Raw genomic sequence first — 26736 nt, forward strand, 5'->3', positions numbered from 1 at the left:
GATCCGACACTGAGGGAAGACTCAGTATCGGATTCATTGTCTATTGAGACTTGGGATTCTGCGCCTCGGTAATTTTCGATGTCTGGGTCGTCAGATTCTCCCAAATCTTGACTCGTTATTCTGTCGCTTGAAGGATCATCCACGCTGGATAATTCTTCGCTCCATGATTCCTCGGCGGGCGATATATCAGGAATCTCTTGGAAATCAGAAGTCTCCGTTTCGGGGTTGCTGAGATATGAGGCTGACCTGAGTCAACCAGGCTGAGGTCTGGTGGAATTCCGGATCGGCCTTCTTTGCCCTGACGGCAGACTACTTGGATTCGGATGGCGAGCAACTCGGACATATGCGAAGCCGACCCTTGACCGCCGTCCCAGAGTTCTCGGGCACCAAGTCAATTTTATGATCTCCCATATATCCCCTGAATTTTATGATCTCCCATATATCCCCTTGCATCTACATCACAGATGTGCTAAAGCTCAAAAGCAGCTGATTGCTACAGGAAATAAGGTGTTGAGCCTAAAAGGCCGACACCTACAGGAATACAAAGGCCACGCCCTTGAGGGAAATGAAAAGATATCAAAGTTTATTGTGAGACGCAATCTACGCCTGTAATGTCGCTTGCTCTTTCCCCTTGCGACTATCTTGAATATTGGCGGTGAAGCGCTAAGTAGTCCGACAGTCTCATGGTCGTGTTATGATTGATCCTGTCACCTTTGATCAGATCGTCCCGAACAATGCGATCGTTCCAGTAATACACACCCCGCTAGTCGAAACAGACCTCACCGAGAATCAAAAGATGCTTCTTAATCCTCTGGCGTACGGGTTTACTCTAGGAGACAAAATATGGGGTGCGATATTCTCTAACGGAAGTCGACCTTTTGCTGTCCTTACTTTGTTAACCACACGCAGGTGCGTTTGCCGTATCCAGGCTGGATCAGGTTACCTGGAACGAGAGTCTGGTCGACTCCCCTGTACTCGACCCGGAGCGCAAAGATTTCATCCGAAACTTGATCCGATATCACGGCACGAAGGATGATCAAGGCGGCTTCGACGACTTTGTCCGTGACAAGGGCAAGGGGCTGATTGGGCTCCTCGCCGGACCTCCCGGCGTGGGAAAGACGCTCACGGCAGAAACAGTAGCAGAAATTGCACACCGTCCCCTGTACATGATAAGTTCCGGGGAGCTGGGCGAAACTTCGTCATCGGTTCAGGATGGGCTGACGATTGTAATGGAGCTAGCAGAGACTTGGAAGGCGGTAGTACTTCTTGACGAGGCAGACGTATTTCTTGCTGAACTCCACGACGATAGTCTGTCAGGGAACGCCGTTACGTCGATCTTCCTCCGCCACCTGAAATACTATCAGGGGATCCTACTCCTCACGACAAATCGGCTTGGAAGCTGTGACGAAGCTTTTCAAAGTCGCATCCACTTCTGTTTCAAGTACGAAATCCTCGACGCCGAGGCGCGCGAGTCGATCTGGAAGACATTCCTTTTCAGGGTCAAGATAGATTCCACGACAGAAGTGAGCCTCGAACAAGGAGATGTCGGAAGACTGGCACAGCTGGAGTTGAATGGCCGACAAATCAAAAACATTGTAAGCATCTCACAAGCGGTGGCTGCCGAGAAGAAAGTGCCTATCACGCTTGATAGCGTCATGTTAGCAGCAAAATTTGCAACTATCTCATGGAAAAGGAACGTAGATACTCCAGGAACGGCACCGGAGTCGAAGAATTAGTGTAGACTTGGTAGCCGACCCTTTGAAGAACAGTCCGCGGATTTAGAAGGAGTCGATGAGTGTGAACAAAGTCGCCAAGGTTGCATGGCCGGCGGAATCGTTGACCTGGTGGAGCCTGTGTGCAAGGTGGCATCTCGAAGTTAAAATGGCACGTTATCTGTGGTGTAGAGGACGAACCAATACTGAAGTTTGAATTCACGGAAGACCCAATAACCCAAGCATTCAAGTTTAACCTCGTGATGGCTCTGTACAAAATTGAGTCAAGGCAGTATCCCGCCTTTTGCCTAATGAATTTTCCTCAGAAAACCCAAAAGACATGGTTTTCGAATAGTTATTCAACTACCCGTAACAGACCACCGGCATTGGCTTTCGATCTATTGGAAAAGCCACGAGGGCATGATTCAATGATCACCCATGAATCTCCTTTTCAAACGCCTAACGAAGAGCTGCACTTGTACAAAGAGGTCAAAGCGAAAGTAATTGGTCTTGATGTCTTCATGTCCGAATAGTCAGTACTAACGACGTAAGCAGAAGTTATGCATACGGTGTAATTTGCATGATGTGTCCTGAACCATGCTACGCCCACAGTACAGCTCTTTTGGGCTTGAGCGCGTGATTTGCTTAAGAATGTCAATAATCAGTATTGTGCTCTGGATTTGTTACTATTACCTGTTTGGCAAGTCTCCACACCCTGGGTGTAGGCACCCTCTTCGCTGAAAGATCATCGAAAGTCCGAATCACCGAGAGCCTCTACTTCCATTTGCCTGGAGTAATGCGTGAAATAGCGCTGAAGACAGCATGGGTTCGATTGATCTTTAAATATAATTGGAAAGCTTGCTGAAAATGTGTATTTGGCATATTACATGGGCTAGAGAAAATAACTTATGACAAACCGCACATTCTATTCATGGAGCCATCGTCGGGTGAAATATTGACAGTGGGCAATGAAATTTTCAGATTCCTTGCCTTTGAACTAAGATATTAGTTGCACTGATAACCTGAGGTGCCACAAAAGTAGACTGGCCAATATCCGTCCGGAAATCTCCAGTTCATCTCCCTTCGAGGCTAGATACGTTTAGCCGGGAGGCACCTCGCATGCTAGACGTCGCCTGCCACGCAATAGTAGCAGTTCTATTGCCTGCAAGAAACCTGGATCCAAAAGTCCTTGCACACAGGAATACCAGTGGCCGGTTTTGAAGAACCCTGTCCGAGACTTTGAGACGTTGCCTTATCTAGTTTGGCCACAATGGACGTAGTAGTTTGACTAAAACGACGCCAGAAGGCTTGTGTCCGGATCTAATCCTTCCACCTTGGGGTTCCGGAGCGCCTTCGCGTTGGCAAAGACAACGATCGGTCGCCGAGAGCACCGATGATGCCGCTATGATAGGTCGACATCGTAGCCGGCGCACACGGTGGTAGCGACCCTTTGTATTCAAGCCTGGCATCGGCCTCGCGTTGAGACTAGAGCGAAAACGAAGTCCCGACGCCGGACGCCTTGCTTTCAAATGTCCGGCGGCATGGTCACACCTTCTTCCTGCCAGATGATGGTTAGGGAGTCTAGCTGTCACCATTCTTGGCGAATTCAGCAATGCGGGATGGTAGGCTAGCTGCTTTCGATGTAACGCTTACCCACTTCCCGGCGTGCGTCCGGTATCTCCAACATTGTCCGAAGGAAGAGTGTCGGCAAAAGTCATGACTTGTACAATTGCAAATATCACGAAAAGCATCTATATAAACAAGAGACCGCAGGGCGATCTCTGGAATGGAAATGGCAGCAAAGTTTTATACTGATCCAGGCGAAAAACACACTTTTGCGGCATCTTAACCGTCGCGGACCTACGAAGCCTCTTCAAACGCTTACAACATGCCTGGCCTTACCGAAGACGGTCCCATCCAGGGAAAGTACAATGCAATTCCCGGCCCCTTGGGTCTAGCTTCCGCCTCTCTTGAAGGCAAGGTCGCCTTGGTCACTGGAGCAGGTTCGTGCAATTTTCTTTTCTTTTTCAGTTGAGACAAGTCCACGTGACAGTATCTGCAGCAAGTGTAAGATCCAGCGCGAAACAGATCTCGTCTTGGCCAATACCGGACCAAGGTGGCGGAAGTCCGACTTTGTGCTGCACGACCCGCCACATGCTCCCCAAACCCACATGGCATCAATAGTACACGCATGAAAATAAAGAAACCCCGGACTAATAATGAATCACCAGGTCGCGGCATCGGCAGAGAGATGGCACTAGAGCTTGGGCGCCGAGGTGCCAAGGTTATTGTCAACTATGCCAACAGCTCCGAGTCCGCGGAAGAGGTTGTCGCTGCTATCAAGAAGGCCGGCTCTGACGCCGTGTCGATCAAGGCAAATGTCTCAGTTGTCGAGCAGATCGTTGAGATGTTCGATGAGGCTGTTAAGGTGTGGGGCAAGCTGAACATCGTCTGCTCCAACAGCGGTGTTGTCTCTTTTGGTCATGTTAAGGATGTCACTCCTGAGGAGTTTGATCGCGTCTTCAACATCAACACTCGCGGTCAATTTTTCGTTGCCCGTGAGGCTTACAAGCACCTCGAGGTCGGCGGGCGATTAATCCTCATGGGCTCCATCACAGGCCAGGCGAAGGGTGTCCCAAAACATGCGGTCTATTCAGGATCAAAGGGCACAATCGAGACATTCGTCCGCTGCATGGCTATTGGTACGTTGAAATCACTTCTGCTATTGAAGTTTCATTCTTGAGTTTTCTCGAGTTCTCGGCATTCGAGTTCTGATGAGCAGAATACTGACTGGCTACGCTAGACTTCGGTGACAAGAAGATCACGGTCAATGCTGTCGCTCCAGGTGGCATCAAGACAGACATGTACCACGCCGTCTGCCGAGAATACATCCCCGGTGGTACCGAGCTTGACGATGGCAGTGTCGATGAATACGCAGCGGGCTGGTCACCGCTGCACCGTGTTGGTCTCCCCATCGACATCGCCAGAGTTGTCTGCTTCTTAGCATCTCAAGACGGCGAATGGATCAATGGCAAAGTTCTCGGCATTGATGGCGCTGCTTGCATGTAAAGACCGAATGTAAACGCATGTGGGTCTACTTGGTGTAGTCGTCTTAATGTTGTCTGGCGTACACCTCGAGGGCGTTATGGGATAAGTATCTAGAGCAGAATGCACGCATGGTGGCATCAATACTACGGTATAGAATCAATTGATTGGATTGACCTTACGCTGGCCCTTTAGCAACTTGAAATACCCGACTCTTGTGATGTCGTCAACCAATGAGATAAGCATCATACACAACAGCATTTCCGAGCTTTGCTGCACTACCCAACCACATGGCCGTATTAACTGTTTCGTTGTACCGTGGATCCCCAGTTTCCAATTGCACGAATAACCGGAACGTATACTCTGTAGGCCTCACACTGCCCGCCGTTGCAGGATTGGCAAGCCTCTCCAAAACATTCCTTGGCCCAGTTCTCCATCCGGATGTTTTCACTGAGATATAAGCTGGAGTTGCGTCCTCTGTCTGCAATAAGAGGGCTGTATCGGTGGGTGTACTGAGGTCATCAATGACGAGCTGGTTGTCTTGGCCGCCGGCGACAATGGTCCCTTTACCCCAGGTAGCTGCCCACGTTCCTCCGGATATGGCTACCCAATTGCGTTGGCCAAATGGCCCAGGTCCCAGTGGTAGACGGCCACTAATCTCCACCACAATGCGGAAGTCAAGCTTCGTTGTCGGTGCAGGCAATGGGAAGGCATCAGTGGTATAATTGGCGGGTAGATTATCCTCGGAAAATGGTGCACATGCTGCAGTCGCACTCGATACCAAGCACCTAAGTGCTATTAATACTGCAATGAGCTTCATGTTTGCTTGTCAAGCCTACTCGTTGTTCCAAAAAATGACGATCAAGTAGATGATGAGAAAGATGCACACGAAGAAAGCCTTGCAAACCGGAGGAGTTTGCCCATGCTGATCAATTCAAACAGTGAAAGAAACTTCGAAGGATTTTATAATTTTATCAAGATTGTGGTGACATTTCTTCATTGACCCAGCGGACAGGGAGGAAGCTGTGGGAGCCGAGCGGGCGGTGCGCCAGGCGGCCGAAAGTTCCTTGGCGAGACGAACAAGCAACAAGTACTCAGGGATGCTTACTACGGCTTCTCGCCTTCGATGCGACTTGGCAACAAATACGAGGGAACGTCAATGGTTAGTCTAATGAATGATTGAAGCTTAAGGGACCGTAAGCAGCTAGCGACAGGCATTACTCTATTCGACGATCTTGTCGATCACCTGTAGTCATGGCATTTTAGAATGCTTATCTTCGGTGACCATCCATTGGCGGACCCTCGGCATACATCACCCTACTACTAATTGCATTCACTTTGTACAGAAATGCATACATGTTTCAGCAGATGCTTCGAAACTCAAGGATTCGACTGTCTCTGGATCACTTGTCTAAGTTCGATTTTGGAAATTTTGTATTTTTTAATAAATGAGTAGATTTTGTTACCGGACGGGCTTCGAGTGCTTCCTTCAATTCATTATTCCCGATCCTTATTTATTCCTTCAAATCCTCCGATCCAAGTGGGAATGAATCAGCCTTTGATTATGTTAGTATCGAGAGCACTGATGTTGGAACAAGAAGAATGTTTACGTCAAAGCCTGAATACGTCGAAGCGCTCTTCGATAATCAGGTTTTGCCAACTGACATCTGACTGAGAAGATCTTCGCTGGGACCACAGATTCGAGGCGAGCTCTTCTAGAACAACCACATTTCGAAAGCCTAATTTGCGCTTGGCACGGAACCATCCACGCATGCGACTTTGGAGTTCTGGAGTGGCGCATTCGGCAGCTAAGATCAAAGGTGGCCATAGAACCATGGAACCCGCAGTTCCTTTGCTCAGTTTCTCGATAGCCTCTAGCTCCCCAATGCCACTCTCCACCAGCTTCTGAACCGTATCAATCGAAGTTTGTCGTATGCAGCGTTGGAAGAAAACGAGACTGGCATAGTAGAAAGCCTTGGCCATGTGATGTATGATGGCGCTGGCGCTAGCACTCTGTGCACTACCAGGTGTCTCTTGAACTGCGGCGGGAAAATTGAGGTACAGTTGCAACTCGAATGAGTCCAGCTCCCGCGAGTTCACCACTGTTTTTGAGGCCAAGAATAAGTTCATTTGATCATGAGCGCGTAGAAATGAGCCTGAGGCACCGTAGTACGGAAACGACAGCTCTAGCCCTTCTGTTTCATCCAGGAAAGTCTTTAGGTCAGGAGGGACATCGCAACCACAAATAATGGCCAATGATACCATGTGCTGATGGAAAGCTTTTAGGATTTCTCTGTCAGTACCACGCGAGTACAGTCTGTTGAGGTAGGCGAGACCTCCACTGACATGTGCTCTCCATCGACGCGGCGTCCCCGAAATTGCCTCGACGGCAAAGAACGCCATGATGGCCATTGCAAAAGTTTGATCCACATAATCATCAACGCGATCCAGGTTGTGCCGTAGATGTGTTATAGCTAAGTGATCGTGTTTTACGAAAAGAGCACGATCTTTCTCAGACACTCCTCCGCCTAGCTCATATAGATTGAACGCGGAGCATGCACACACTGCGTGGAAGATGGATATGCCAGCGTTGGATTCGTGTGACCCCGAGATGAGACCTTTCAGCGCCATCGGCAGCATCAACCCTCGCATGGGATTATTGGAATCTAAGTCATTAGTGTCTTCATGGGAGACGGAGACAGTTGGGAGGACTTACCATCAAGCAAAACTAGCTTTCCACTCGTGTAGGTCACCCAATGATGTATCAATCTTCTTTCTTCTGCTGGTACGGCAAGAGAGTCAAGGTGACGAGGAGCAGGTTGCTGCGCAGCCTGCATCATGGAGCCGGGCCATTGCGACGAGTTCAGCTCCTCTTCCCGAGAAACGAAACCCGAGTCAGACGAGCTAACAGTGTCGGGCTTGCTTAACTGAATATTTGGAGAATACTTGTCTGTTTGGGCTGAATCGGTTGGCGACGTCACCATGTCCGTAAGGTAAGGCGGTCTAATTGAGGTCAGGGATGTCGTTGACTCGGCATCGTCAACGGAGAACCCGGACCCGCTTTCGATTGTGAATGGGCTATCTGATGGTGTTCTCATCCTGGAACCCCGGTACCATTGGGGTGTTGGCTGTTCCGAGCCTTGGTAGATTATTGGCGGCACTTCAGGTGAACTCGCTGGTATTGAAGGTGTTGCATATGTTTCATCGCGATGCCGGAGGTCGTTGGGACGGTCTTGGATCCCTTCCATTGGCTCATTCGTTTTGGGAGAGAGGGTACCTGGCTGGACTGACTGCTTGTCGACAACACTCGTTTTACGGCTGTCTGGCTGGACTTCGTCCCGATGGCTCGATGCTCTTGGGCCGGACCGAGACCAGTTCAAACGTACTCCATAGCCCTCGCATTGGTGCCCTGATTGCGTGCACTTGCGACAAGCAGGTCGACCCTCGTCACACTTGACGCGACGAGTTCGACATGTCCAGCAGCCGGTGAAGCATTTTGTCCGTTGCTTCTTTGTTGTCCGTCTAGGATCGGACCGATCGGCCATCGAGGCCTGTGACAATAAATAATTAGAGACAAAACACGCCAGGAGCAATTAGATATAATATAACGACTGCGGCGAAGCCAACATGGAGGTGACCGTTGAGAGTCGGCATGAGTTCCCTAGAAAAGAAAAGTTCATGTGTGGGTATTGAAGTGGAGTTCAATATTCAAGAGGTAACTGTATGTGATTGGTTCGTTGTCGCATTCTATTTTGGGTATAGCGCCTTCTTTGGTTTTAGAAGATTAGCGATTGGCCGGTTCGGTGAGGACTGCCATTCTAAGGTGTCAGGGGCAAGCTGAGCAAGCTGCGTAATTTTTATTCATCTTTTTCTAGTTTTAGTGTTGGAGATATGGATGAATCATAGACGATAATGTGTTAGCTTCAATAGGGAAACCAATACCGACAACACCGAGATGGCCCCCGTGGGTTCCTTCGCCGATGGAATTTGTAAAGATCCACCTGCCCTGAGCGTGATATCTCGGCGGCCCTTGGGTCATGGCGACTTTGATATAAATCGCCCGGTTCTCGTCGTGTTCAGCTCAGATATTGTCAATAAACAAGACTGCGCATTAAAACTCGATCCCGGAATCCTAGGTAACAGCTTTTTGACGCTACGAAGTCCATCTTCGCGCTGGTATTTCCCGTTCCCTAGTCCCCATCTCTTCAAAATGCTTTTATGATTAGAGTCTTGGCCACATAAAGTACACAAGCTAATCTATCACACCCTATAGGTCATCTATCTCCAAGGTTTTGATCTTTGGCTCCCAGACGAGTAAGAAATCACAACAAAGGTCCAGGAAATAGAAATCATGGCATATAAAAGGGGGGTTGGCTCCGTCGAGACCGAGGTGCTATATGATACCAAAGCCCAAGGTGCTGATACAGCGAAAAGCTATCATCTGAACCCATCAGCAGGCTCACAAAAGAAACATGAGATCGATGATTCCAATCATTTCGAATTTGGGGGGTCCTTCGGTGCAGCTGGGCTTATGATTGGGTTCCCTCTTCTCATGTGGTATATGTGGATTGGGGCTACCTATTATGACGGAAAGTTGCCTCTCCCCACCGATGGTCAGACCTGGGCCGACTTTGGACATCACTTGCTAGCTCTTGTGCAAGATGGGGCATTCCCGACAGCGAAGGCGTGGACAATATACTGGGTCTTCTTCGTGGTTGAAGCTGTGTTCTACTGCGCCATGCCGGGCGTCAGCGGTTACGGAAAGCCTCTCCTACACGAAGGTGGCAAGCAGCTAAGATACTTTTGCTCTGCATACACCAGCTTCTACGCCACAATCGTGATTGTGGCTGCTCTCCATGTCACGGGTCTCTTCCCCCTTTACACGATACTTGACGAATTTGGGTCTATCATGTCAGTGGCTATTATATCAGGCTTCATCAACAGCTTCATTCACTATACATCGGCTTTCTTGCGTGGACGGACACATAGACTGACAGGCTACCCGATTTATGACTTCTTCATGGGCTGCGAGCTGAACCCACGAATTGGCATTCTTGACTTCAAGATGTTTTATGAAGTTAGAATCCCATGGTTCATCCTCTTCCTTTTGACCTGCGGCATGGCTGCTCGTCAGTATGAGATATATGGGTATGTCTCAGGGGAGGGTATCTTCCTCATCATGGCACATTTCCTCTATGCAAATGCTTGTGCAAAGGCAGAGCAGTTGATCATTACTTCTTGGTACGTATATTAGATTCATATTATTCGATCACTCACTAATAAGCTTCAATATAGGGACATGTATTTTGAAAAGCTCGGCTTCATGCTCACATTCTGGAACATGGCCGGTGTCCCATTTTCGTACTGTCACTGTGCACTGTATCTGGCCAATCACCACCCCAGTGAATACAAATGGAACAGCTATGCTTTGACGGCACTTTTTCTATCCTATCTCTTTGTTTACTGGGTGTGGGACACATGCAATAGCCAGAAAAACGGCTTCCGACAGATGGAACGCGGCCAGCTTATTCCCCGGAAGAGCTTCCCACAACTCCCATGGCAGGTAGTCAAGAACCCGAGGACGATCAAGACCAGCACGGGCGACAGCATTCTCGTGGACGGGTGGTATGGAATGGCGCGCAAGGTGCACTACGCGTGCGATGCCTATTTTGCAATCTGCTGGGGTCTCATCACCGGCTTCAAGTAAGTGTTCCCTCAAGCACTTTCAAAAGGAGAGGACAACGTCAATATGAGGCCTAACTGCGTTTCCAGGAGCCCCTTTCCTTGGTTCTATCCCGTGTTCTTCTGTGTCATGATTGCCCATCGCACGAGACGTGATATTCTGCGGTGTCGCGAGAGATATGGCGAGGCATGGAAAGAGTACGAAAGACGGGTCCCTTATCTTTTCATTCCAGTAAGTCTTTGTTGTCTAGACGGAGGGACGCTCTAATGATTAACACACTTCCAGTATGTCATTTAGACTCGGTTGGCTCATGTACCCGTCAGCTTGTGCCTGGCCCTTGGCGGATTGTAGAATGTCAAATGGAGAAGTCAGTCAACCATTGCTCAGAGGCACAACAAGGAGGAAAGTTTGTGACAAATCGACTACTGTACAATACATTTTCAAAGGAGGGATGAATCATCTTGGGTACCACGGTGATGCACCATCCTCTGTTTCTTTGTCGCTAGAATAGAGATGTCAATCACATGTCTTCTTAATTAAGAACCTCAGACTCTGCCAGAAGCCGAAACCGCGGGGAAATTGAGCTGGATGCGCTACTTAGATTGACCTGAACACGGAGAGCATTTGCCGACGGGCGGCTCCTCACTGGTTGACCAAAGAAAAATGCCTGATTTGGCAGCGCAAAAGGGACGCATTGCCACGAATCTGACAGTGAGTCGATTGCGGCCTGCTCCATTTCGAGACATTCTCGTTCCCGGGTGGCTGGATTCGCTGGAACCAGGCCTGATCTGGGCACCTGGCTCAGTGTGACGAAAAAATCGGCAGGTTTTGTCAGACAGCGGCCCAGCTGAAGTGTCCCATGCTCGAGCCATGGTCCAATGGCTGATGGTCTACAACGGCGCGGGGAAGGCCTAAGAAAATCGTAGGGAGCAGCTATTAAAATGCCAGAGGGTTAGGGTTATGTATACCCCGATTTTCCCCGAAAAGGGGCTACTTTGGTGTGCGGCGGGCTGCGACGAGTCAGACGAGGAAGTTAGGAATTGACAGGGGGAGCCAGATTGGGCTCTATCACGCCACACTCGAGCAACCGCCCGGCGCAACCACACCACCACAGCACTGCAAACACGCAACGCTCGAACTATGGGCGACACTCTCTCGAACTATGCCCGTACCACCGTTCGGAATCCTCAGGTACGCTCACGTAGAACTCAGTTAGACTTAGGTAGCTCCCGCAGTTTATATAGCTTCAATGGATTCGCTGCAGTTACACCAGCTTGAAATGCACTCCAGCTCATCTCATCACAAGAGTAACACTTGCATCCTTCATCGCAACTACCACAGCGAGACGAGTTTCACAACTCCACAAACTCTCATCATCGCAAACATCCAAAAATCGAGTTAATCAACTCACTCAATACCTTCATCATGGTTCCCGTTGTCGCTCTCGCTACCCAAAAGGTCCTGCCGGCCACGGTTTTCCTTGGAGCTGGTAAGCATTATTGCTATTGTCTTAGTGCTACTGTGTCGACTAACATTCTTGTCAATAGCTGGTGGCGTCGCTGCTTACGTCCGCTCACAACTGCGAACCGAGTCCAACACTATGGACCGCTTCTTTGCTCAATACAAGAGCCCACAAAGCGAATTGTCAAGACAAAGGGTTTTTGAGGGGGCTCAGGAGGATCCGCGAAAGAGCCTCTTCAACGTCTTGGGGTGGTAATCTTTGCATACATTTAATACTTGGGCGTTTAAGGGACACTAGGGGGGTAGGCGTTTTTGTACGCCGACCATAGTCACCGGCTTTTACCCCCGACGACATAGAGTCGGGCACGGTAGACAAAGCACGGTTTTGTAGCATGAAGCATTGATACCAGTAGTATGATAATCAATAAGTTCAACTAACTCACTTGGTTCAATTCCCTTCGCAGTGACATTCACTAGTAAATGATTAAGCTTACATACAGACCTGGAATAGCGACAGTCGCTTATAGTTCTGACTCGTTCCAGGCTGCCGTCATCCCTGATGTAATAAGCTGCGTGTTTCATTACACGTCAGATTCGAGAGATCATCGCTATTTCTTCATTTATGAAGGAGGAAACTTTTCCAAGATAGAGTTCAACTGCTCATGACGCTTCAATGCAACGTCAAAGGTCACGTATTGGCTAACATCGCCAGCAGCAAAAAGCTCATACAAAACTGCGATGCTCCGGGCCACAAGGGGCAGTTCCTCCTGCCAGGAGCCCCACTTCCACTCCTCGGAAGTGACCTCGTCCGTCTCAAAATCATGGACCTCGATAGTCACGGGCTGTGAGTAGGAGCTCGCGTTCAGAGACGGGCCTGCCGGCGATAGAAGCCGCAACTCGCCCTTCTCGCCGTTGATGGACCATCGGAAAGCCGGCTCGCCTTTGAACGGTTGGCCGCGGCGATAATATAGGCTAGCCGAGGCGCCTTCCTTGGTGATGGCTGATCCGGAAAGCTTTCCGTTCACGATGAAGAGGTCGGGGACATCAGACTGGATGGTCTCAATGATGTTGCCGCTTGCGGGATCGCGAACTTTGACCGAAGGCCTCTGGATCTGAAGATTGGCTTGGATGTTCTGGAGCTCCCCGAGAATAACTTGAGTCGGGTCCCAAACTACAGGCAACAGTTAGAGGAAATTTAGCAATACCCTGGAGATGATAGGGGTACGTACGATGACCGAATCCAATGGTGAAGGGGTTACCACCCACCTTCCTCTCGGTGAAGTACTTTAAGCCTGTCGGTATAACGTCACGACTGATGGTCCCTCCATAGGCCTTGAGCTCACTGCTCAGAACCTTTCCAATCTGACCCGACTCTAAGATTTCTTTGATCTTGAGGTATGGAGGCGCAACTCTGCCCTGAAGACCCACTGTGGTCTGAACATTCTTCTCTTTGGCGAGCGCCGCCAACTCCCGAATGCGCTCAATGTTGTCTGCCAGGGGCCATTCGACGAATACATCTTTTCCAGCTACAATGCTGGGCTTGATTGTCTCGTAATGCTTGTCGACGCGAGTCACGCACACGACTAGCTGGACATCCGGGTCAGCGGCAATATCAGCAGGACTGCCGAAAGCTCGTGTCTCCGCGGGAAGCTTATAATGCGCGATAGCCCTTTTCGCCGCATCGACGCTGGAATTGCAGAGTGCTACGATCTGATATTTGGATTGGCCACCTGGAGACAGGAGATACGGCAGATGCGCGTTGCTGGCCCAGGAGGTGGCAGCCGAGGAGGACAAGCCGATGATACCGATACGGATGGGAGCCATTATGTTTCTTGAATTAATGAATCAGTTTGGAATTCTGTCTCAGTCCCTCTTGTTGCATTCATGAAGTCTTGATCGGATCGTGGTCTTAGTCGCTGCCTCGTGGTGGTGTTGATACCATTTGTCAGCAGGATTCGAGCTTGCAGCACGTCATTACTGCCGCACTTAGAAATGCACACATTACTAATACTTGCATGCGCTTCACCTTAACAACGTTTCAATGGTCGTCTCGGATACTAAGGTTGCTTGATCTTTGTGATGCGAGGTCGAAAGCCTTTATTGTGATGCGGAAAAATTCATCGCATGCTTGTGTGTGGCGGACGTGAGTGAGTGCGTGGACTACACTTCTTGGCTCGTAGGTAAGTACCTAGGTAGGTGATAATAAATTCATCTAGAACTTATAGTTCGAAACTATACGTCCGAGGCTGAACAATCCTCAATATTTTCGATGAACGTGAGCTGATCATATTTGTATATACGAGCCAGTTTCTTCCTTTTACTCGACGGCGGAGATTGGTAGTGTTGCCAGTTACCGATCGTTGAAGCGAATCATATGAATATCATTTCAATTTCGACATCACATCTTCTGTCAGAGGAACTAGTGACCATGTTTTTGTCGGTCCCATTTTGGCCTTGACTTGGTCCCTTAGTCGAGGTATTTCAAACACGAAGAGACATTCTGCCACCTCCCCGCCTAGAGTCTCAACAAGTCGCTTCCCAGCTTCGGCACTACCACCAAACGCAACCAAATCGTCCATCAGAAGCACTCTGATCTTCTCGTCATCGCCTCTCCCCTCCCCAACCCCGGCAAAGCTGTCGTCTTTCATCTCGAGAACGTCATCCTCGTAGTCCTTCTTGTAAGACACGCGGACCGTAGCTCCAGGTAGTTTCCCCTTCTTGCGGATCGGAATGCACGGCAGGTCCAGAGCAGCCGCTATGAGAGGGGCAAAGAACCAGCCTCTTGCTTCGAGACACACGATTGCGTGAATTTGGGAGATGTCGTGAGACGCCTTGATGTGCGCCACGAAGCTGTCAATAAGCGCCTTAGTTGCGGTGGGAGAACGAAACACGGGGAATATATCCACAAAACGATGGCCTGGGACTGGGTGGTCTTTGTAGACAACCACTTTGGAGAGGATCAGGTCAATATTCGCATCGGCCATGGTTTCGCTTGGACACAGATGCCGTGTAGTAATTCGTCTAGTATGATAAATTCCCGGCCGAGAATTGTCGAGACCATTTGCGGCCTTGGTCACCCGCATCGCGACCCGAATCCGGTCTGCCGATCGGAAACAGGCCGACTGACACACTTCCTTATCTGTCAGTATTCCCTATCAGTGGAGACGCTTTAGCAGTGATAGTTTAGCACATTAGAGCACTAGGCTAGCTAATACTGTCTTATCCATGTGGTTTGACAGGGGTTACAATCCCACTGGCACCACTGAAATTTGTGGCCATGTAGGTGAAGGTGTTAGCGGCGGGCAACTGGCTCTGACAGCGGTCGCTCGACTCAAAATACACGATTTTAGAGACTCATTTCCCTCCTCTCCTCTATCACTCTTAGCGGTTTCGGAGACTCTCAGACTATTGGAACACTGAAGAATCCCGTAGCCATGACTGCCCGATATTCTTAGCCCAGTCATCAAGATTCTGTTTGTAGATGGCCTTCTGCGCGTCGTCCACGAAACACCTATCAATAGAGCTCACTGCAATGCTCCACAACCTCTCGTATGATAGTGATAGATGCTTGCCTGCCAGGAAGTACTCATTGGACGAAGGAGACTCCACCACTCCAACATCGTCAGTCTGTCTGCAAGTCAGCTGTGAGATCAAGAACAACATCTCGGGCTTTGAAAACTAACGCAAAGAGCAATGGGACAATCTTCCTCCAGCCACTCTTTCAGGTGGTGTTCTGCGAAGGACTTGACGTGCTTGCCCACCACATTTGTTGTGAGACAAATTTCTACCCCTAACCTTCTGCGAATGATCTCTTGCTTAATCTCAGGCGTGATGTAAATTACGTGACCAAGTCTTTCCGGCTCGTAGGATAGTAAAGTATTCAGTTCTGAATAGCCATGGGCAGTTTCACCAAAGTGTATGGTGATATGAAGACCTGCTGCCTTTGCTTTGGCGAAATGTGGCTTTAGGATCCGGGCATCTCCCACCTGGTTGGATCGGGTCAGACTAGAATAGACTCCTCAGTGGTTCCAAACTTACCTTATAGTCACCGCAAAGATCAACGCCTACGACGCCCAAATCCTTGTACTTGATAGCCAAGTCGACAGCCTCCATTGCTTGATCAAAGGTATTCCGGCGATCCATGGAGAGGATCAAACATGTTTTCATAGTCTTTGAAGAACTGTTGAAATCTGTGATCGCATCAAGGACTTTTTTCACATAGGCGTCTTTCGTCATTTCTCCTCTGACTTTTAGCATCATCGTTCTTTTGAGTACGGGGATGGAAATTACCTGGGCCAGCGCGAGGAGTTGTTCGAAGCTCAAGGTGCATGACTCCATCTTGCTCAAAGCTCTTCAGGACATCAAATGTAGAACTCCGAACAGCTTCTTCATTGCTGACTAATTTGTAAATATATTTGGTGAACATATGAAAGAAGCTAGACAGTATAAGTATTCAGGTCTGAAACAGTGGATTGCCATGATCAACTTACGAGGTTGTTTGCCATATTTGTTTCAATGCAATATCTGGATCTTCTAGATCAAGGGATGGATCGGATTGTTTTGCTTTGGTCCATATTGTATGCAAGCTTTCTCGTGAGACAGATCCTGTAAGATGTGCATGGAGCTCCTGAGGTGCTTGTTAGAATGCAGCCCGACAGAAATGGCGTGGGTGTCTCGGACAATCTTAGGTAAGGAGAGGCAAAATTCCCGGAGGCGATCTTCGGTCACAGCCGCCATTGTGTACCCCAGTATTTCAGCCTTATATCGATTGATGAGAGTTTCACTCAACTGCTTTTCCGCTCAGCCATTCCTTGCAACCCGGAAGATTGTCTTGCATCCCAAGTCTTAGGATTGCAGGTCCAGAGCTGAGTGCCGACGGTGGACCGGGCGTCGGCCGTGTAAGCGACACCGGAGTTGACCGCGCTATCTATGCCGGCCGAAGATCTCTAGCCGACGGGTCTTCAGGTGATTTCGAGCGCATCTAATAGTATTAGAGAGATATGAGCGGATGCTACTATCCGTACCCATGCATGCTGGGGTCTTCAAGACGTGGACTACAGCGACAGACGGTGGAGCGATTGGCCCATTGACCCGGGAATGGCATGGCTCTAGGATTTGCCGCCCGGTCGGGACCCTTTTGGCGAAGATAAGACAAGAGCCTCTCCTCCCGCAAGCCCAGAAGGGTTGAGAGTAGTACTTTCGGTTGTGTTACTCTGAGTCGTAGACGCTCCTGCGACGATGTCTGAAATCACGTCTGACAAAACAGGCCCCCCCCAAGATATCCAGCCCATGGATATCGAAGGTGAGGTGCTGGAGAAAAAAGCAATTAAGATCAATGATGAAGCTGGTGAATATGCTGTCCAAGCTTTGGCCAGTGGAGCAGCCGATCCTGTTGCGGCGAAGAAGGTCTTACGGAAGATTGACTTGTATCTGCTCCCATTGCTTTGTGTCACGTTTGGTAAGCGCATACGAGGTTGTTTTCGAGAATAATTCCTAACGATTGCTTTCTGATAGGCCTGCAATTCATTGACAAACTCACATTGAGTGTCTCTTCTGTTTTCGGTATTATTCAAGATAACAAACTTGTCGGCCAACAGTTCTCGTGGGCATCCTCCATCTTCTTCTTCGGCTTCTTGTTCGCAGAATATCCTGGTGTTGCTTTGATGCAGCGCTTCCCGATTGCTAAGTTTCTTGGCGGTAATGTTGCTTTTTGGGGCATTTTGCTTATGATCACTGCATCGACGAGCTCATTTGCGGGACTGGCAACTTGTCGATTCTTCCTCGGTGCCTTTGAGGCAACGATTGCTCCCGGCTTTGTCACACTCACCAGCACTTGGTATACCCAACAGGAACAGGCTTCGCGAGCTTCTATATGGGTTGCAACCCTTGGCATCTTCAGCACTATCAATGGTATCGTTACCTTTGGCATCGGTCATATCACCGGTTCCCTGAGTCCGTGGAAGTATATCTTCCTTATACTTGGTGCCATCACTTTTCTTTGGGGCCTCGTATTTCTTTACGTTGTCCCTGACAACCCGGCCACGAGCAGGTGGTTGTCGGACAACGAGAAGGTTACAGCTCTACAACGTGTCGTGGACAATAAGGCTGGTACGAAAACCAAGGAAATAGATCGTTCCCAAATCCGTGAGGCTTTTACCGATATCAAGATCTGGCTGATTGCTTTGATTGCATTCTGCAATGCCTTCTGCGGTGGTGCACTTACATTCCAAAGCTTAATTATGAAGGGTTTCGGATTTACATCTCTTCAAGTGGCTCTGCTCAACATGCCATATGGTGTATTTCAGGCTGGCTTCGGTCTCATTGCCGGCTACGTCGTACACAAGGTGCCAAATTCTAGATTGTTTGTGATGTCTGTCTCACAGATCCCACCCATCATTGGTACTGTTCTCATCAACCAATTGAATACATCAAACAGCTGGGGTCGTCTAGCTGGTATCTGGCTTATCTCGAGCTTCAGTGTCGGTTACCAAATCAACTTAGGATTGATGGCATCAAATATTGCAGGAAGCACCAAGAGAACTTTTGCATCGGGGTTGATATTCGTGATCTACTGCGCTGGTCAGATTTCCGGTAAGCCTCTCCTAGGAATGAAGCAAATGAGTTACGATTGCTGATGATACTAGGACCGCAAGCCTTCAAGACAAGCGAGGCACCGGGCTATCGCCATGGCGTCATAGCAATTTTGGTGGTGTTCTCATTGCACCTTCTTCTACCCCTCGTACTCCGGGCAGTGTATGTGATGGAGAATAAGAAGAGAGACAAAGCCCTGGAGGGCAAGACTGCGGCAGAAGTCGAGGCTCTCAACCGAGAGTGCAACATCCTGGCTTTCGAGGGTGCCTCCGATGGCCAGAATGTAAGTCATCATTCCTGCCTCATGCTTATCATACACTGACTAACCGTGACTCCAAGGCTATGTTTCGCTATGCAATTTGAGTGCCTAACGGATGCACTCAGATAGGGGCAACACTCGAGCTTGAGAAAGGTCCAGTCGAAGGCGATATTGTGTGATTTGTGTGTCTACCTGAGCTTAACAAAAGCAGAAGTCCTGCATTACGCTAGTTACTTCTCTTACTGTAGCCGTTCTTTTGCATTTATATTTGAAAGTCGCAGCAGATCCAGCAGCGAGGCTTACGCATCTCTACCAGATATATCTGTAATTGGGATGTCCATCACACAATTCTTCCAAAGTTTTGGCCTCCTCTGGATTGGTTTCTCCCTGCTCATCCCAGCGTTTTGCCGCCTCATCTTTCTTCTTGTTGCTATGCTTCATCAAGCCCCATGTACTCAGGATCAAGAAAAATGTGAGAACAAACAAGCCCAGCAGCGTGCCGTGACCTGAGAAGTAGCGTGGAGGCTTCTTGTAGATTTGCGTACACATGATGCTGAAGGTTTGGATCACGATCTGCGCCATCCATGATGCCGTGGCCCGCTTCGTGTATCCTGCATTCGAGCTAGGGATCCATGCTGCACCGATGACAATACCGGGATACACCGCAGCGGAGATGAGACATGCTCCGACAATTCCTGCAACAGCATTTGGGGTGGCAAGCATGATAACAAAGCCAATGATGGCGACAGATGTCAAAATGAGCAGGGGAAGAGCGCGCTTGCGATAGCGGTCCGCGGTGAAAGCTGTGAAAAGAAGCGAGACAAAGGCGCAAGCGTAAGGGATGATCGAGTAGAGTTGTGTTTTCACTAGATTATGATTAGTGGAATTGCGGGAGAAAACTATAATTTGGTTGGGAGGGGAGTCTTACGGGCCGAGAATCCAAATTCTCTTATGAAGGATGGTAAGAATACTCTGTCATACAAAGTAAGAAATTGATCATCGTGAATCAAGAGTCGGTGTAGCTTACCCGAAACCAGCCAATGCCACAGCATGAGTACCCAGAATAATAGCTATGAGCCAGGCCTTGGGATCCCTGAGAGCTACCCAAACTTGGAACAGCTGTACCTTTGCGTGTGCTACGTTTTGACCTAATTACATATGCGTTAACTCGAACATCCTTTGAAAGTCGAACTTCTAGGCTTACCAGCAATTGTTCGGTCTATAATAAGCCGTTTCTCGTCTTCTGACCCGAAGAACAAAGAACGCTTTGCCTCAACTTCCTTTTCTGGTAGCCTTGGCAAGAAGGCCCACACGATAAGACCCCAGAGAATGGTTGGTGCTCCTTCAATAATGAAAAGCCACTGCCATGAAGCGAGCCCACCTGGTCCTGCGTGATTCAAATTCTTCGTAACACCATAGGCGATGAGACCAGAGATGGCACCTGCCACGGGCGTAGTACAATAGACGTAACCTAGTATAGCCTCAGCAAATTGTCTCTAGATACTCTCCCATATTGCTGAGGCCTCTTACCACAGCGAGTAGCCATCTCTTCGCGCCTATACCAGAGTGATACGAAGGTAAAGGAAGTCTGAACTGTTGCTTCTCCACAACCAAGAATAAGGCGCAAGATGATGGCTTGCGCGTAGTTGCGGGCATAGGCTGTGCAAAGCCCAGCGACTCCAAAAATTATAACTGATATAGCGTACACAGTCGGTGCGTGATAGCGGCGGATGAGCATGAAGGCAGGAAACTCGAAGACCATGTATCCAACATCTAAACTACATTTAGCAAAGCTATGCAGATACAGCAATTTTTGGTAACTGATAACTGACAAAACATCATAAGAACGTTGAAGTATTGTTGGTTGCTGAGGCCCAGGCTCTCTTGAAAACCCATGATACGAGCATTGCCAATGGCGCCGCGATCCTATTTTCTGTGTGTGAGCGATCTTATGATACAGCGACTGAGCCCTGGAAATTTGCAACATACTAGATAGGCAAAGAAAAAGCAACCTGACATCAAAGAGGTTATGACCAGGTCTTGCTTCCGTACAAGCTTCTTTTCTGCTGCACTTATCACAAGAGGAGCATGGCCATGGTCATCCTCGACGTGCACGGCATCCTGAGGAATGGAGCCTTTCTCTGAGTCAATCATCTTAGCGGAGGGATTGTATCGGTCTGAGGATTCGGTGAGGAGAATCCGTGTACAATGGCTAGAAAGCCCAGCGTATTTAACTTCCACGCAAGGAATCAAAGATCATGCACGCGTGTCGTTGCATAGTCCCTGATGACCTGCGTGGTCTGCGTAATATTACAAGTTTTCTGTTTCCCCATTCGCTGGGAGAAGCTAACCTGGGGTAGCGGGTCTGGGGATGGCACTAAATTCAAGGATTTGTGGAGAGAAACTCTAGCAGCCGGCGAACTTCGGCAGACCGCCCCATTGGGCCCATCCAGGTGCAGCCTCCCTCACGATAGTCATCGTACGTTCACGAGTTAAGACGTTCGGCGTTTGAATCTGCTGGCTGATGATTGGACATGAGCTTATCTTAGTCTAGTCTAATGGCGGAATCTTCAAGTAAAAGACTGAGCGGGATGCCGTACATGTCCAAGCAACTACCCGACTGCTCAAACTCCGTTTGAGTATAGCTTGCCTCCAGCGGCTGAGTCGAATTCTATCGCCTCTTTCATGCCACAGACCTCAAATAACTCTTTTGGTGACATGCGTGTCTCTGGCTTAGGCGTGGCACCGGTGTTCTTCAGCACCTTTGCAGCCGCCAAGACCCCTTGATAGACTGGTACAAGCGCAAAGGCAGGATGAATAACAAGCCGGAACCCGAGATCGCGGGCCTCGTCAGCCGACCACTCGGGGGACACGCCTCCTGAAACGCAGTTGAATAACACGGGTGTAGGCGCAAGATCTTTGCAGATCTGTCGGGCTTCAGCTTCCGAACCAACGCCTTCGAGGAATGCAACATCGGCCCCGATCTCGACTGCTTTCTTCAGTCGATCTCGAGCTGCTTCATAGCCAAGAGACTGCAGCGCATCAGTGCGAGCTATGAGCACAATATCGGCCCCTAGAGCCTGGGATCGAGCGAGCACAGCTGCTTGAATGCGGGAGAGGTATTCGTCTTCAGGTACCAGCTGTTTATTCATGAGATGACCACAACGTTTTGTGATGACTTGATCTTCCAAATGAAGACCTGCAACACCAGCACGCATATACTGAGTAACAGTGCGGCCAACCATGAGAGGACCTGTTAGAAGTGGTTAGTATGGAGCTTTAATGACAAGAGGAGATTGAAAAGGAAGGGCATTACCTCCATAGCCAGTATCTGCATCGGCGATAAGGGGCACTGACGGATTCAAAGAAGCTATCATAGAAGCTGTGTCCCGCATGTCGTTCAAGGTGGCCACTCCAAGGTCAGGCATGCCAAGCCTCGACATGGTGGTGCCAGCACCAGTCTAGAGTCTCGTTAAAACCACCGGCCACAACTTTAAGGAACTAGAGCCCTACCATGTAGAGGCACTCAAAGCCTGCTTGAAGCGCAATCCTGGCAGTGAAGCCATCGTATACACCTGGACATACGATGACCTCGTTTGGCCTGGCTAAGAGAGAGCGTAGCTTGGCGGCCGCCGAGACGCTATGGTCGGCTGCATGTCCGTTGGTTGCTATGGTCTCGCTCATGATAAATATCAATACTTAAGCTTACACCGCACTTCCAACACTTGTTACTAGAAGCACTTCATATGCTTGTTCTCGCTTCTACCACCGTCATAAAGGGCATCAAATTCGGAGCCGTTTCGGCAAGATGTTAAGTGGGTGATTGTCTTGCCGAAGTTCGCCGGCCTTCGCCGGTCATTGCGGAGGTGGAGTAGCATACCCTGTAGGGATGCAGACACGAGATCTCATGTCGCATCATAACGCGTCGGAGTAATGATTGTTTGACAAAGCAGCTTTATTAAGTCGATGATTCGATGAAGCTATGCACTAAAAGAAGTGTGGCATATGCTCGGAGCCCCGTCTTTGGTTCAGTTTTGTTATTCGACTTTTTAAGACTATTCACATGTTCCGGTATATCGCAGTTCAGCACCTATTACCACGACAATGAGTTCAACAGACGTTATGCGACCAAGTGGAGTTGGCCTCTTTGATCAACTTGCTCAGTCTCTGAGTCAAGTGAGGGATATAGAGGCTCGCAAAGAGCTGGGATCCTTGTGTAAGCATACGACTATTGATAAAGGCCTAGATACTAATTAACGTGTCACTATAGCTGAGAATAATAATGATCTTGTACATACATTGAAAGAGATATCCCAACAGCTTCGGTCATCGAGCCATTACAAAGAAGCAGATGTCTTCGACCATGTCGTTCAGATATGTAGAACCCCGAAAGACTACGGAGGGCTGGGATTAGAAGACAAGAAAGAAGTTGAGGAGGCGGATATATCTGAGGTAATATTTCTGATAGGTGCTTGTGAGTGAACCTGGTGCCTCGAGGCTATCGTCGGAACTAATCAAGTGAAGGGTTGGAAGCTCTGAACTCTGCAGACAAGTCGCGACAATCTGGCCTCCCTATCGATGTCAGACCTACAGGGCGCCGGCCGATGACGCTCACGGAGAAGATATTTGAGATGCATAATGTCGAAGCAACAGGTTCAGTACAATCTGGCGACGTGATTAGAGTATCGGTAGACTGGATAATGGCCTCTGAAGCATCCTGGAGTGTAAGTTGATATTGCTTGTCCCAAGCCTGGGCGGTTGAACTAAAGCTCTCTTTGCACAGGGCATGGAGAAAACATATGATCAACTTGGCAAGCCGGGAATCTTTCGCAATGATCGATTTTGGTTGGCGGGGGATCATGTTGTAGATCCCAGGGTCAACAAGCACCCCACGATTGCGAAGTTAATCGAATCGTCCGAAAAAGCTAAGAAGGTGTTCAAGATGACGGAGTACCAGGGGATGAACGTGAGCTACGCTTGTCTCATGCTGGAAGGAGTCTAACTTTCCTCTTAGTATACGATTATGCACACCGAATTTTATCGCGAGCGAGCGCAGCCAGGTATGATTGTGATCGGATCTGACTCGCATACGTGCTCCTCCGGCGCTGTGGGATGTCTTGCTATTGGGCTGGGCGCTGCCGATGTTACCATGGCTCTTGTAACGGGAGAGATTTGGTTCAGAGTTCCCGAGTGCGTCAATATTCGCTTGGTGGGTAAGCCAGGCAAGGGAGTCAGTGGCAAGGATGTGATACTCTACATCCTGCAGCAGTTGAAAAGAAACACTGTCGCTGCGGATCGTGTCGTTGAGTACACTGGGCCAGGGCTTGAGCATCTATCACCAGACGCGCGATTCGCTATCTCCAATATGACCACGGTAAGTAATTTATTAGCTTCATCTCGAACAAGCCTGACAACCAGTTGTAGGAGTTCGGAGGTATCACGGGCGTATTCGTGCCGGATGGCGTTACCAATTCTTTCGTTAGCTCAAGAAAAGTTGCTCGACATAAAAGTGCCGCAATGTACTTCCGTCCGGACGAAGATGCCGTGTATGCGGAAACGCATGTCATTGACCTGGCAAAGACGGAGTCATTCGTGGCAAAATACCCAAATCCTGATGACGTTGTCCCAGTCTCCGAAGTGGCGGGCACCTCATTGGATGGTTGCTTCATTGGTGCTTGCACAACTGCAGAGGAAGACCTTATCCTCGGAGCTCTTGTTCTTGAACAGGGTCTGAAGACTGGTCTCAGGCCAGTTGGAACTGGCAAGCGAAAGGTGGTTCCAGGGTCCCGACCAATCCTCGATAAACTCCGCAAGTCAGGCCTGGCAGCCATATATGAACAAGCTGGATTCGAGATTGGCATTCCCGGGTGTAGCTATTGCGTGGGAATGTCAGCAGATAAAGCGGCAGAGGGAGAAGTCTGGCTCTCCTCGCAAAATCGCAACTTCGAAAACAGAATGGGCAAAGGGTCGATCGGCAATCTCGCTTCAGCTGCAACCGTTGCAGCCTCCTCCTTCAATATGACCATCGCGGATCCCCGGGAGCTCATTGACCAGATAGACCCTGCCAGATGGGAAAGCCTAAAAGGGCGAGGTTCACTTCCAACTATCAAGAGTACAGAGCCTCATTATGTCGAACCACCTCGTGGCTCTTCTGATGAAGTGGATAACACGGGACTTATACCTAATGAGGCACAAGCAACGGGCATTGGCAGTGTCCCCACACCAGACTCTGAGCAGACTGTGCAAGGCAGTGGCGGTAGAGACCGAATGATCTCGGGTAAAGTGCAAAAACTGGGAGACTTCATTGACACAGACGCTGTAAGCATGCTGGTGGTCGGGAACAGTGACCTATCCATTAGCTAACCTTGAGTAGCTCGCTCCCGCGCAGTATCTTATTGAAGCAAAGACGAACGAAGAGCTTGGAACCCACTGCTTAGAATTCACGAATCCGAGCTTCAGGGCACGTGTCAAGGATGGATTCAACGTGGTTGTTGCGGGGAAGGCTTTTGGGTGCGGCTCGTCTCGGGAGCAAGCTGTATCAGCCCTACTTGGTAAGAAGATACCGACGCCGCCATTCTTTTCGTGTTGCTACAGCATGACTGACTGCGTGACATCCAGGAACTGGTGTACAATGCGTCATTGCCAAGTCTTTTGCCTTCATCTACAGCCGCAATCAGCCGAGTCTCGGGCTTCTAGGCATCACCATGACCCGAGCTGACTTCTTCGAGGCAGTCAAGGACGGCAGCTCCATTGATGTAGACTTGGATAAGAATGTGATTATTGTTGAAGGCCAGGAATTCCCCTTTCAGCTCAGTAGTATGGAGAAAGAACTGCTGGACATTGGAGGCATCACGCCGGCGTTCATCAAGTACGGAAAGCAGATCTTTGACGCGCTTTGCTCTGGCGGCAGCAAGCCGAAGCCGAAACGCGATGAAGAAGCAACGGCAGTGACTTCGAGTTGTGGTTCGTCCTCGAAGCCACTGCAATGGTAAGATTCAAAGACGTTACTTTGCATGTATATACAAGTATATGTAGAATAAGACATCTGAAAGGTGGTTTGAAGGTGTCATATTGGTAAATATCATTTCAGCTGACCTGATGAGGTTGGTACAGTACAGTACGCGTAACTTTTTGTTGTTGGCCGTCCAAGACCGTCAAATTCCACCTAAGCTGCTGCAGCCAGATTCCGCTGGCCTGTGTGGAGATATTTGTAGCAGCCATGGGCAACAAATACGCGTTGAATGTTAGTAATGCGGGGGATTAGCAGGTGATGAGGGTTCTATGGTATTAATTACCCCACCCAATCACCACTAGAGCAACCTCGTGGACATTCCCCAACTTTTTCCTCCAACTTTCTCTCTTCAGCTGGTCACCTGGCGGATGGATGTGTGGTCTGGTCTTCCAGTGATTCCGGTCTTTGAATATCAAAACTGGTGACCGCTTCAAGGTCTTCAGGACCACCATTGCCAGAATATGAAACCGTAGCCCGAGAGAAAAATGGCGCCGGAAAGAAGACGCGTTGCTTGTCGAGAATGTAGGCAACAAAAAGTGAGCTTCATTCCCAACAATGACAATGATATCCTCCTCCTCTTCCTCCTCCTCCTCCTCCTCCTCTTTCCGCATTCCTATTGACGAGTTTCAACTTGTTAGTCTCGTTGTGATGCGGAGCCACCTGGTATCTGCTCTCGCTGTCGCCGGCTTGGGCTTGCATGTGTTTTGGCTGCCAATCCCCGTGCACGCCAGACCAAGGCTCAACTTCAGCAAGAACTGGACAGACTGAAGGCCGATGATTCTGAGGAACCGCGCACCAGCTCACAGATCGCTGCTCCTCTGAACACACATCTGCAGCACTCTATCATTGCTGCGGAAACTCCTGTGAATCCACGTGTCCCGGCCGCTTTGCCCTTCGTTATTTCACCTGCCGCAAGCAACGACCTTCCCACACCTCGTTCAGACATAGATAAATGTACCTCAAAGGTTCTCGA

At 49.3% G+C, this 26736-nt stretch overlaps 6 protein-coding genes across 6 annotated transcripts; 5 read left to right on the forward strand and 1 right to left on the reverse strand.

Moving 5' to 3' along the window:
* Positions 1–3600: 3600 nt before the first annotated feature.
* On the forward strand, positions 3601–4781 carry UCRPA7_2613 (putative tetrahydroxynaphthalene reductase protein; the record flags this gene model as incomplete). Its single annotated transcript, XM_007915179.1, has 3 exons — positions 3601–3715; positions 3944–4414; positions 4516–4781. The coding sequence occupies 3 exons, from the start codon at positions 3601–3603 to the stop codon at positions 4779–4781; spliced, it is 852 nt and encodes a 283-aa protein (XP_007913370.1).
* Positions 4782–9318: 4537 nt separating this feature from the next.
* UCRPA7_2614 (putative c-24 sterol reductase protein) lies at positions 9319–10737 on the forward strand (the record flags this gene model as incomplete). Its single annotated transcript, XM_007915183.1, has 5 exons — positions 9319–9998; positions 10053–10118; positions 10245–10460; positions 10530–10671; positions 10726–10737. 5 exons carry the CDS (start codon positions 9319–9321, stop codon positions 10735–10737), a joined length of 1116 nt encoding a protein of 371 aa, XP_007913374.1.
* Positions 10738–11865: 1128 nt separating this feature from the next.
* Positions 11866–12157, forward strand: UCRPA7_2615 (hypothetical protein; the record flags this gene model as incomplete). The annotated part of the gene is made up of 2 exons (XM_007915188.1): positions 11866–11929; positions 11988–12157. 2 exons carry the CDS (start codon positions 11866–11868, stop codon positions 12155–12157), a joined length of 234 nt encoding a protein of 77 aa, XP_007913379.1.
* A 3149-nt stretch (positions 12158–15306) lies between these two features.
* Positions 15307–16014, reverse strand: UCRPA7_2617 (putative adenosine deaminase protein; the record flags this gene model as incomplete). Its single annotated transcript, XM_007915192.1, has 3 exons — positions 15307–15528; positions 15585–15887; positions 15940–16014. 3 exons carry the CDS (start codon positions 16012–16014, stop codon positions 15307–15309), a joined length of 600 nt encoding a protein of 199 aa, XP_007913383.1.
* Positions 16015–17190: 1176 nt separating this feature from the next.
* UCRPA7_2618 (putative allantoate permease protein) lies at positions 17191–18855 on the forward strand (the record flags this gene model as incomplete). Its single annotated transcript, XM_007915189.1, has 4 exons — positions 17191–17359; positions 17416–18492; positions 18546–18775; positions 18832–18855. The coding sequence occupies 4 exons, from the start codon at positions 17191–17193 to the stop codon at positions 18853–18855; spliced, it is 1500 nt and encodes a 499-aa protein (XP_007913380.1).
* Positions 18856–23451: 4596 nt separating this feature from the next.
* Positions 23452–25743, forward strand: UCRPA7_2619 (putative aconitase family protein; the record flags this gene model as incomplete). Its single annotated transcript, XM_007915186.1, has 6 exons — positions 23452–23475; positions 23535–23717; positions 23766–24125; positions 24176–25069; positions 25125–25302; positions 25370–25743. 6 exons carry the CDS (start codon positions 23452–23454, stop codon positions 25741–25743), a joined length of 2013 nt encoding a protein of 670 aa, XP_007913377.1.
* Between the last annotated feature and the right edge of the window lie 993 nt (positions 25744–26736).

Source organism: Phaeoacremonium minimum, assembly GCF_000392275.1.
Source record: "Phaeoacremonium minimum UCRPA7 unplaced genomic scaffold PA7_03_scaffold_182, whole genome shotgun sequence".
NCBI classification, from domain to species: Eukaryota; Fungi; Ascomycota; class Sordariomycetes; order Togniniales; family Togniniaceae; genus Phaeoacremonium; species Phaeoacremonium minimum.